Source organism: Myxine glutinosa, chromosome 11, assembly GCF_964187855.1.
Source record: "Myxine glutinosa chromosome 11, kmMyxGlut1.1, whole genome shotgun sequence".
NCBI lineage: Eukaryota > Metazoa > Chordata > Myxini > Myxiniformes > Myxinidae > Myxine > Myxine glutinosa.
In genome coordinates this window covers 98086146-98099190 of record NC_136271.1, presented here as the reverse complement: position 1 = coordinate 98099190, position 13045 = coordinate 98086146, and the positions used below count along the sequence as shown (strand labels likewise).

Here is a 13045-nt window from a genome sequence, read left to right as displayed (position 1 = left end):
CACGGTCCAACATTGCCCCTTGCATCAATTTAATCTTTATTTTCATTATTCTTACCCATCCCCAGCACCTTACATTTCTTTGTCAAACTGCATCTGCCAATCTTACCTTTTATTTTTTTGGCGCACACCTTTAGTAACCACAAACCGCTTTTCTTGTACGGCTCTCACTATTTACATTGCGAAGAAGAGCGTCGTAATTTTTTTCCCTTTATAAACTTGAACATAACCTCCCAGTAAACAAAGGTTAAAGGTAAACAGTGTCACCAACTGGTTTTACATACAAAAACCATTAATCGGACCATAAACACTCAAATTGATGCGACAAGACATCACCTGCTCTTTTTGAAATGTCGTCAGGTAGCGATGTAGCATTGCAGTGTGCCTGAAACGCCATCTGATGGCAATTCAAGTCTTCAGCAAAATTAAAGAAGGAATTATTGAGGAAGATAACTGAGGCTGATTAACATGAGCATTCTCATCATAATCAACTCAATTATACGATATATCATTCATGACATCATACTATCATTCAGGAAGTGTGTGCTTGTTTGACTTCTATGCACTCCTGAACTGGTGGACGGAGTGAATGGAAAACTTGTGGTTGTACTCGAGGTGTTCACTTCACGGGTCAGGTTTCGGTGATAAAATGGTGGGGGGGGGGAAATCATAATTCCAGAAGTTGGAACTACGCCAATTCTGGGGGAAATAACCTGTCCATTTATTGTAACATGGCTCACTTGGGACTTCAGGTAGTTGAAATCAGGTAATACCCGGGAGTATTTGCTACCCCCCCCCCCCCCCCTCACAATTTTTTTTTTAAATAAACATTTTTTTATGGGTACATGGACATGCGTGTCAAAACTGCAAATGGCAACACCCTGCACCTTTTGTTTCTTCCCCCATAGATTAGCCATCACAGCAAAGATTGGTATTTCCATCAGCGAAGCGACAGATCTTATATTTTAGTCTTCTATGAAATCAGGAAGCATCCTGAGATCAGGGGAGTATTCAGTTACCAAATTTCTTGTAGAGAGCTCGCCAAGTGTCTTCAGCATTCAAGCAAGCACTCCATTCAAAACCGTTGATAAGGAATGGCTGGCTTGGCAAGCACTGGCTAGCTGCTCGGTAACTGAACACACCCATGCTGCGAGAGGGAGCAGAGGTTGGTCTTGAGAATATAGATTGTAGCATTCAGTTACTGTACTTTGAATACAAATAAATAGAAATAGTTGCCCCCACCTCCTCTTCCCTTCGGGCCCACGACACATCAGCAAGTTATTTAGCTTGTTTCTCCATAGGAACGACACCAGAAACAACTCATCTGTTCACAATTAATGCCGATCCGCACCCTCGGTAAAGTTTTCTGTTGTCAGGGACTTTGTTCAACTTGCAGTGATGTTCCAGAACTCATTTATCATCCACGTTAACAGTTAACATTAACAATTAATGTGTTGTGTGTTAAGTTAACATTCCACATCTGTGACATCCATCCACTGTTAATTCATCGATATAATCTGCCCCTCACATTAATCATCACCTGCTCAGTCAGCATGTCTGTATTCACTCAAGCTGCCTTCTGAAAAATGGTCATGTGGGTTTTAGTATTTTCTTGTGCATCAAACTCTATATCTTTGTAAGTTGAGGGCAATCCTTCCTGTGAGGCTTTTGGTGTATTACCTTTTTTACCTGAAGCAATGGAGCATGGTATTGCTCAGGTTTGGTTTTTTCAGTGTTCAACTGAAAGGGTAGAAAGGAGAGGGACAGTGGACCACACGGATTGGCGCTGATGTGTCCCATAACAGTCTCTCTACAAACTGCATCGTATCCACTTGTGGAACTTATGCAGCTTTCTTACACTTGCACGAGGTCTGACCATAAAGTTCCAGGAATGCCGTTTTTTCTCAGCTGGTGGCAGCACTGGCTTGGGTTTCATGCATCGTAATCTTCCAATCAGTACTGTGTTAGCCATTGTATTGATCATTTGTGTTTTGTAGCCTTGCTGGAGTTCTGTTAAAATAAGTGTTGCCATAGGAACGTGGTTGTACTCGAGACATAGGAACGTGGTTGTACGTGTTTTGAAGACAAATTTATGGATGAGAGAATGATCATCAAGTTTTTGGTCAAACTAAATGAAAGTGGCACAGACATTTTTGACAATTTGAAGCTGATGTATGGGGAAGACGCAATGTCAAGATCACATGTGTTTGAGTGGGTCAAGAGGTTTGTAGGAAGGAGAATGGATGTGAATGATAGCGCACGGTCAGGACACTCATCAATTACCAAAATAGAGGAAAATGTCAAAAGGGTGAGAATGTTAGACGTCTGAAATTCCAATGAAATGAACTCATTTTGCATCAATATAAGAGTTCCAGAGAGCCATGACCAATGAACTAAATGGCCTTTCAGACGACTTCCAAAGGTGCTTTGAAGCATAGCAGCGACGTTGGCAAGCATGTTACTTTGAAGGCGACCACTAAACATAATGGCATGTTTAGAATAAAATTTTCTAACCCTTTAATCCTGGAACTTTATTGTCAAACCTCGTGTGTGTATGTGTGTGTGTATATATAATTTTCCAATCTTGTTTATATACTGTTTTTATATTTTTATGTAGCCACACCTTTAATAACTTACATTGATAGCATGGGAAGCCTCAGATATGTGCCACCCATTACATACATCTTCTTTTTCTTGTAAGTCCTATTCCAAACACTACTCATTTCAACCTTCTCTATGAATAAAATAAAATAAAAAAACATCTAGAAACGAGTACTTGTTGGAATGAGGAGCGTTGAGTTGATTAGGAATACCCACTCCCTCTGGGAGTGAAAATATGTCAATGTGTACCCCCTCCTTTGGGCAGTACCCACTGGTTAAACGACTAAGCAATATTCGACAGGTGAAAGTTGCAAGTCCTCTCCCTAGAATGGCCCAGGTGTTTTCAATTATATAATGATCAGATGTACACACACATAGAGAATTGCCTTATTTTAATATACAGTAGCTAGAAACACCCATTGCCTCCGAGAGTGGCCTTAGTTAGTTAACAGCACTTTTGCAGGCTAATGCTAGAAAGTCCATGAATGGAGATGTTGACACAGCACAGCCATTTGTTCACACTACAATAGATGTATTTTTTTTTTTTTTTTTAGTTTATCTGAAAGTTTAAAAAACAGATGGGGGACAGGGATGGAGAAATTGTGAGCAGAGTAATGACAAGGTAAAAGACCAACTAAAATAAATTGTGATAAATTGGAATTAAAGCATTCTCGTGAAAATACCCTGCAGGGGTGATTTTTGTGCAAGACCATACCTCATATTAAGAGCTATCACTTTTAAAGGTGGTATAAAAGCAAAGGGTAACTTCAAGCACTATACTGAACATCCGACTATAAAGAGCTTGCCCGATTCATGTTGGTGGGCTTTTCCGCTTCGTACTATTTGATCGAGCTCTACTAAAGGAGCAACACATCCAGAAAAGCAACTAGTGAAAACAACTTGTATTCTTTCATACTCTACCACAGGCCGAAACGAGTTTCAGAAGGGGCGCTTTCCTCGAGCTCACGACAGCTGTTCCACAACGGTGAGGGTGGCAGACAGCTAGGCTTGGGCCAATTGGGCCAAGAGCAACCTCCTCGCTCACCATCAAGTCCCGGACGTGCACGCCGCCCTCCACCCATGCGCAGCTGCAGTAACAGCGATGCCATCATAGCAGGTGCATATGGCCACCACATAGACATTGTCCGAAACGTGTTTTGGTATCATTAAAGGTAAAAAGTTATCATGGGATACCTATGGATAATCAAAGGTGGACAATTAATTAATGTTGACATTCATTTGCTTTTGATGACGTTTCAAAAGTTATTTAATAGATTTAGCAATATGGCTTTACCATTCGAGAAGATAATGCAAACAGCTTCTGAAAGAACTGCAAAATAATGTGCAAGGCAAGAGTATGTAGACATTGTTGTTTGATGGTGGTTATAACTACATAGGTCTGAAACATCTCTCGCAGGCATGTCTACAGGAGGAAGTGCCAGTCTAAATATCCCCGAGAGGAAACAGGCTGGCTTGGGCTTTGGCATGGCCAGTCAAGCTTCGTCTGCTCCTGGCCTGGCAGGGCTCGGACTCCCAGTGCCCGGAATCCCAGCCTGGGCACTCGAGCGGACCAGGCAGGCAAGCGCAGACGGTTCCCCGGCTCGTCTCACTTCTGGTCGCCACAGCAGCCTAGGAGAGAAGAACCTGGACACGGAGACCATGGCTCAGGTTTGTTTTTACTTCGTCTCATCCTAGGATTGTGTGCACCAGTGGATAGATGGCAATCACACACAAAAACGTATTGGTGCTATAGTAACACACAAGAAAGGATTGTCATCATATGTGTGTGTCAGAGTGAGTCTGTGCAGCGTTTCCTTTGAGTTTTTGTACAATCCCATTCCCCTGGGCCAAATGTCCCCAAAATTTTCTCTACTACAATATTGTGGCACGTAGTAGGTAAACGTCACAATAAAAATTTGCAATTCTCAATCAAATCGATGTAAAATAAATAAATAAGCCGCTCTGGCAGATCAGCATCCCCTCGGCGGGGAAAGGAGCGGAGCTTTGCTTATGCCTCGGTTACAAGGTTAAATATTTGTCGTGAATCCAACCAATTGAAATCAAGTACAGCACAGTATTTATATTCCGTATGTAGAATGGAAATTAATATACAAAGGGTCCACAGTCACCACGGGACTACATCGAGTGTTAGTAGTCCTGTATGACCTCAAACAAAGGCAAAAAAATAGGCAATTTGGCTCATCATTGCCATGGCGCACCTCAGGGTTAATTTTAGCTACAGCTTTAAAACTCAACCTTCTTGATTGGTTACTAAAGTCTAAATAACCAGATCTTGAATGGGTGATCCAACAAGAGAGAGAAAGAGAACAAGAGAACAAGAGAACAAGAGAGAAAGAGGATTGTGGGAGTGAAGAATGTATGAACTGAGGGAGGATATTGGTATGAAGAGATTGACGGGGAAATTGGTGAAATGCCGGCTGAGATGGGCTGGACCCTTGGTGTGGATGGGGGATGAGGCAATGGCAAGACAGCGGATAGGTTGAGGGAGTAAGGTAGGAGGAAAATGTGTGAAGATGGGTTGAGATGGAGGATTGTGTGAGGAGGGATATCAGTAAGGAGGGGGTGGTTGGAGAGTGGAGAGAATTGGCTGAGGACAGAGGGAAGTGAAGGAGTATCGTGATCAAGGTAGGAGCTTGGTGCCATTTGACCTCACCTCTTATGAAGGGAAGAGGAGGAGAAGTCAATGTTGGATATGGAGATTGTTGGAGACTGTTTTTAATTGCATGCTTCTCAGTCAGAAAACCGAGTCCAGTATTATAGCAACTTGAAATTGAATAGAATACATTTTAATGAACGAGTTTTATTTAAATGAACTAAAGGGAGTGTTGTTGTTGTTTTTTTTGTTTTATGTTGAAGGCCCCTGTCATAGACTATATACAGTCATGGACAAAAATATTTAAACCTTTGCACTTTTTTTCAAATAACTCACAATTTTCTCTAAAAATAAGTTGAAATTGACAAAAGTATTTGGTCTCAACAATTCTTTATTTCACTGTTAATATTACAGAACCTTTGTTTTTGATTCAGGACTTAATATATCTTTTTAAATCAGAAAATAAAAAGAAATGGCATTGACAAAATTATTGACACCCTAGACTTAATATTTGGTAGCGCAGCCTTTTGACAAAATAACTGAAGTCAAGCGCTTCCTATAGCCATGAATGAGCTTCCTCCACCTCTCTACTGGCAGTTTGGCCCACGCTTATTGTGCAAACTGTTCCAAATCTCCCAGATTTGAAGGGTGCCTTCACCCAACTGCTGTTTTCAGATCTCCCCACAGGTGTTCAATAGGATTTAGATCTGGACTCATTGCTGGACAGTTCAGAACAGTGCAGTGTTTTGTCTTGAACCATTCCTGGATGCTTTTTGAAGTGTGTTTGGGGTCATTGTCCTGCTGCAAGACCCATGACCTTCGACGGAGACCCAGCTTTCTGACACTGGGTTGAACATTGCGCTCCAAAATGCCTTGGTAATCTCCTGATTTCATGATTCCATGTATACATTCAAGGCACCCAGTGCCAGAGGCAGCACAGCAACCCCAAAATATCACCGAACCTCCTCCATGTTTCACTGTAGGGGAAGGCGTTCTTTTCTTTGAAGGCTTCATTTTGTTTTCTGTAAACATAGAGATGATGTGCTTTACCAAAAAGCTCTAATTTGGTCTCATCTGTCCACAGGACATTCTCCCAGAAGGATTTTAGCTTGTTCAAGTGTATTTTGGAAAACCTTCTTATGTCTCTCTCTCTCAGCAGTGGGATCCTCCTGGGTCTCCTACCATAGAACCCCTTTCCATTGAGTTGGCGACGGATGGTGCGCGTTGAAACTGTCGTACCTTGTGTCTGAAGGTCAACTTGAATCTGTTTGGCAGTTGATCGAGGTGCTTTCTCCACCATTCAAACAATCCTGAAAGTTCTAGCAGTGTCTGTGTTTTATACCTCTCCCAGACAAAAAACTTGGGGAAATAGTCCCATGTGGGAACGAAGAGACGACGAATGAGTGGAAGTGAGTGTTAAGCTTGGACTTGGTTAGGGTAACAAGGTAAGAGTGTCGGCAGATTTATGTGCGAACTGGAAGAGTAGAGGTTGAGCAAGCAGGTATGAGAGTAGCAGGATGAGGAAGAACGCAAACCTCCGCCAGGCTGAACAGTCTGAACAACGGACCTGAACCAAAATCCAATCGGCTTGTTCTTGTCACCTATCCAACTCGTTCACCTAGTTTTGTCATAACTCGTCCACAGGTTTTTGAAATATCATGCTATATATCATTTTTAGCACAGCCACTCAATAGTGAAAAATCACTTAAAAATTCTACAAATCGGGATCCGGATCCGGATCTTCACCAAAATCTCATCACTTAGTCCTTGTCACGTGCCCAACCTGTCCACCAAGTTTTGTTCAAATCCATCCCCAACTTTGAGATATCGTGCTATATATCGGTTTTTGCTCTGGAATAACTCCGGAAAAATGAAATATTACCTCAACATTACCACAACAACAACATGATGATCGCTTTGGAGAAATAAATATTACCTTGTACATATTACCCTCACAACAACAACAACTTCACCTCCAATAACCAAATCGCTCCAGAAAAAAAAGAAATATTATCGCAACATTACCTCAACACCAACAACCACAACCAACATGATCGCTCCGGAAAAAAATTAATATTATGACAGAATTAACTTCATAAGAACAACACGATCGCTCCGGAAAAATAAATATCTCAATATTACCCTCATAACAACAACAACAATAATAATAACATGATCGCTCTGAATATTACCTTGTACATTTTACCTTCAGAACATTCGCTTTGCTGTTTGAAGCCGTTTGAGCTGTTTGAGGCCAGAAGGCCAAAAGCCTGAGGCCCATACGTGCTATGGCCTTCTTAAGGCCCATGGCGGCTATGGGCTGCAACCTTTCGATATATATATATATATATATATATATATATATTTGATAATCCTCGCTTTACATTGAAGGGAAAACCGATATGGAAGGCATAACGATTGTGAACACTGTACAACGCTTCTGCAGATGGCTTGGGGCGACCTGAGCAGGAACATGGCGGCCGAGGCCAGCTGTGCAGCCAATGGGTGTAAGGCAGTCCTTCGATGGTCCACCCACCGATTTAATAATACTAGCATGCATACATACATACATACCATACATAGTCCGTCCATCCGTCCAAACATCCAATCAAAAACCATAGTTCGGCTATTTAGTATATAGATAATTTAAAACTATACAATAATCTAAAAACAAGCATTTAACAAAACATCGATAAGGCTAACATCAATAACACATTTCCAGCGAATAGCTGAAGTGATAGTTGCATCATTAACCATTGCCAAGAAAACAAGCATTCTGAATATTGCGCTGCAATACATTTCCCCTACCAAAGTTCAAAGTGCCATAACTTTGTCAAAAATGATCGAATATGCAAATTTATGCACGGTTGATGCTGGTTTTCAAACTTGATCTGAGGTATGCTGAGACACGTGTCATGCCTCGCCTCGTTGATAAGCCCGCAAGGTCGCTCCGTGGAGCGGCCTGCACGTATTCAACTATGTGTGAATTATATAATTACCAACTCACGGTCTGAGGTAACTCGGCTAATAATTATCCAATTTGCACCAAATAAAGTTCATGAATGGTTGCACAGACCCCTACTTCTCACTAAAAGTGGAAACAGAATGTAAATTGGAGTTAAAACAAGGAATATTAACAGCTTTGACTTACCGCACTCCAAATTATAGTCCGAAAAACTGTTGGGGAAATTACCAAAGTTCAAAGTGCCATAACTTAGTCAAAAATGATCGAAACGTCGTGAAGTTCGAACTTGATCTGTAACTTATCATGAGGAAACCATGTACCAAGTTTGAAATCATTAGCATTAAGAGTTTAGAAAAAAAGTCCGGAAAACTGTTCTTTGCGTGACGGACTGACAAACGGACAGACGGAGTGCAAACCTATAGTCCCGGTGTACTCCGGGAGTGTACACTCCGGTGTACACCGGTAGGGGACTAATAATAGGGCCTAGTTTTGTACCCTGTGGAACGCCACATGTTAGATCAAGAGAAGTCGATGTTGATCTGTGATATCGAACAGTTTGTGATCGATGTGATAAAAACAACTACAGATTGTAGGCAAAACCACGAGATCGACACCAAGTTGGTTCAGCTTTCCAATACCAATAGTACGATTTACATGATCAAAAGGTCGAGACTTACATCATTACCTAAGCACAAGCTCACATCATTACCAGACTTGTCAATTCCTCGATGGATACTGTCAAGTAGACTGACCAGGTAATGTACCATTGAACTACCTTTCAGGTAGCCAAACTGTTGGCGGTCAATGCCATGTTGTATATCCCTCATCAACCAATCGGCAAGGAACCCCTCAAATACTCGTACAATTACAGGTGTGATATAGATCAGGCGTAGCTGACCGCAACTCGTAACAGGTGACCTCTTTGGAACTGGGAATACTACTGGTTTTCCAAATTTGAGGATAAGATCCAGATCTAAGGAAGAAAAAAAAAAAAATTCAGTAAGTGGATCCGACATCTCATACGCAAATGCCTTTATGAGTGTTGTCGGAAAGTCGTCTGGATGCATGGCTTTGGATATGTTGATTCGACTTGAACGACTAAACACAAGACGTCGCTCAATAATTGGAGGAGGTGAAGATGCTGGCAAATAAGGAGTACGAGACTTTCTATATATACACACAGACACAGACACACACACACACACACACACACACACACACACACACACACACACACACAGACACACACACACACACACACACACGGCTTTCAAGTACAATAATGAACACCAAAGTTTTACAATTTAATGAACAGTAGCTACAGGAGGGTACAATTAATCGGCCAAAACTTAACTTATGGAGTGATTGATATGTCAGTTTGCTTCGATCCAGAAACAGGAAATGCACAACTTATTTCCGCACCATAGTCAAGACAACTTGTGACTCCGATCCGAGAGTTTCGATTTTATTTATTGATTTTTAATCAGAATGGTACAAGGTTTTTGTAAAACTGTATGATGAAAGTGAATATTGAAGTGGAGGAGGCCCTCCAGTTGTTGTTTACCACACAGGAATGAATGTGGTACAATTTGTGAAGTTGTGGTGTTGATCGTATTTTTTTCCACAGGACATCGAGGCCACTCTGAATTCTGCTCTGAACGAACTACGTGAACTTGAGCGGCAAAGTTCGGTGAAGCACGCCCCTGACGTGGTGCTGGACACATTGGAACCCTCGAAATCTCCTCAGCCATCCGCATGCGGACCGTTGCCAGCTCCTCCTGGGAGTCCAGGTGCTGAGACTTTAGGACCGGTGCGTGAAGAGGGGGAGCTAGGATTGAGACGTAGTGCCAGTGCCAGGGCTGAAGTTCTGTCCACTTTCAAACCAGGGGGAACACGACCTGGAGGCGGAAGTAGGCCACCGACAATCTGGCCTAAACCAAGAGTTCCCATAACTCCTCCACCAGGACTTCCAACCATGACAGGAGCACCCCTCCTCCCCCAGTCATCTCAAGGCAAAGGTTGCCCTTCTGGGTCTGGAGGAGATCGTTCATGCACAATGTAACGCTGACCGAATGGCTGGCACTTCCCCTCCCCCCTCCCCCCCCCTTAAAAAGTTGGATACCGATCCTATTGTGTCCAAAATAGTAGTTCCACAGGTGGTGCCCCGAGGCCTACCTTGATGTTGTAGAAGGTGCAGTATGTGTCTGTATGTATGTATACACAAAGAATTAAGTTAAGCACCCCCCCCCCCCGTTTTTTTACAACCTCGCACATTACAAGTTTGTTGTCGTCAAAACAGTGTAATATACCCATGATATTGCTATATTTTCTGGAGAAGTGATATTATGGTCACATAAAAACATAACAATCATGCCGTTTTCAATATTTTATTCTGAATAATTTAAGGTGAAATTTTTTGGGAATTTTAGGCATATTTTCACCTCAATTTAAGTATGGAGCTATAGGTCCATCACGGACAGTGTGGATGACGTTTATGTTTTCTAACGTACAGTCATTGTTCTGAGAAGACCTCTAGCGATCTTTGCGTCAATAACGTGTGTAGGACCCACGTGATCGGATCACTGACTCAACCCTACGTCTCATAGACCCTGTAAGCCGTCGTATGCGTTGCTGTGGCAGGTTGAACCCCCTCGAGCACGTTTGGGACATGTTGGGACGACAAATTGCGAAGATGGTCCCTCCAATAGCCAATCTGGATGAATTGGAACGTGCATTACATCGGGAATGGAACAACCTGCCACAGCAACGCATACGACGGCTTACAGGGTCTATGAGACGTAGGGTTGAGTCAGTGATCCGATCACGTGGGTCCTACACACGTTATTGACGCAAAGATCGCTAGAGGTCTTCTCAGAACAATGACTGTACGTTAGAAAACATAAACGTCATCCACACAGTCCGTGATGGACCTATAGCTCCATACTTAAATTGAGGTGAAAATATGCCTAAAATTCCCAAAAAATTTCACCTTAAATTATTCAGAATAAAATATTGAAAACGGCATGATTGTTATGTTTTTATGTGACCATAATATCACTTCTCCAGAAAATATAGCAATATCATGGGTATATTACACTGTTTTGACGACAACAAACTTGTAATGTGCGAGGTTGTAAAAAAACGGGGGGGGGTGCTTAACTTAATTCTTTGTGTATATGTATGTATGTATACACACACATACATACACACAGACAACGTTGCAGTGTTCAAGGCCTTCATGATTGTGCTATTTACTGTGCATATCCTGCTTGGGGGAAAAAAAAGAAAAGAGGAAACCAACCAGAAAAGTCATGTATTGTGTAGTCTGTGTCCGAGATCAAAGAGGGATGTTCTTGGTATTTAATGTAACCAATTGTGATTAATCCGCTGAAGCACAATGCTTTCGACATTATACAAATGTCAGCTAAAAGAATGTCAATGTCCACCAATTTTATGGTGAATGGTTCAAAGAAATAAACAAAAGAAGTGAGCTTGCAGAAATAGCTCTAAAACGCATTTGCGCATGTGTGCACGTACTACATGTGCAGCCGTTAATAACGTGTCATGGGACCATGTTGTTTGTGCTGCTCAACATTACACAACCTTGCCCTTCCGGTGTTCATTTTGCGCATTAGCGCAGCCAGTGGGCAAAATGAAAACCGGAAGTGAGCACGATACTATTATTGGCTTGTTAAATGTGCGTGAGTGCTTGTGTGCGAGTGTGTGTATGTTTATGTGTACGTGTAGGTGTGTACTGTGTACCCAACAGCACTGGACAAACCACTAAGACTTTGAAACTGGCAGCAAGCTTGGTGCTAGATTGCGCGTGTGTGTGCGTGTGTGTGTGTGTGCGCGTTGCATAAAGTATCCAGCTGCACTATGTACACTGTACATTGCATCTGCATTCTGTCTATCTTTTGTAAAATTGGATCCAGTTTAAGGCAACACTGCTGTTAACGGACATGTTTGAAGAGTGTAGGTGATAGAACGTCACCGCTGGCTTGTGGTTATGACGTCACGTTGCATCTCACATTAAATAAGAAGTCTGTACAGTTTACCGATACTGTGTCTGTAGTCACGAAAAAAAGATTTTATAGATCAATGAAATGCAATAAAGTTCATTACAATAAATCATGTGACGTGCCATCTTATTTGACAACTGTACGCCTAATGATCTATATAATAATAGCGTAAGGACTCGACTTTGTTATCCCTTTTACGCCGCACCCAGTGACCCGATGCCCACAGCACTAATGGATTTACGATCTACGAACCGCGCTCTTTGTTTATCACGTACAGCCATACTCGAAAAATCTGAATTAGCAGACGTTGGGGCCCAAAAGCATCCGATTAACTGCCGATACGACGCCATCTTACGACGCCATCGTATTGGCGTCTGCTGGGCGAAGGCGAAGCAAGCCGTCCGCTGATTGGACAATCCAGAGCATGCATTTGTGCCGGTGTCGGCGATCGTTGTTCATATACGCACTCTTCATTCTCATCTTTCTTCCTAACTCTTACACGGACAAGCAAATCTCCTATGCCATCCATAATGGTACACTCTATCCATACACCACATCCTCCCTTCCGTGGATGTTCCACGGGTTTCGGCTAGTAACTAAATATTCCGTTTCATAATTATGACATCTGATCGTCTTTTGCGTATATGTAAAAAAAAATAAAAAAATGCAACAAACAGTTTTGTGGTGATCCCTGCGGAGGCAGCCATGCTCCGCGCCTTTGTGATTGGTTCAGCGGCCTCACATTTAAAATATGAGCTGAACCAATGAGGAACGTCGCTTTGTGTTCCCAACGGATACTATGGCTCACGATGTTGGAAACCATAGTTCAAACCCAACACACAATAA

The 13045-nt window shown here is 42.2% G+C and overlaps 1 protein-coding gene across 2 annotated transcripts in view; it reads left to right on the top strand.

Annotated features, from left to right (window-relative positions):
• Window positions 1–12308, top strand: part of LOC137437083 (SLIT-ROBO Rho GTPase-activating protein 1) — a 245757-nt gene extending 233449 nt beyond the window's left edge. For both annotated transcript variants that reach the window (XM_068131443.2, XM_068131442.2), the window contains exons 21-23: window positions 3525–3715; window positions 4016–4266; window positions 9805–12308. In XM_068131443.2, coding sequence (XP_067987544.2) covers window positions 3525–3715; window positions 4016–4266; window positions 9805–10239 — 877 coding nt within the window. In that variant the 3' untranslated portion in view covers window positions 10240–12308. The remainder of the gene's footprint in view (window positions 1–3524; window positions 3716–4015; window positions 4267–9804) is intronic.
• The last annotated feature ends 737 nt before the right edge of the window (window positions 12309–13045 follow it).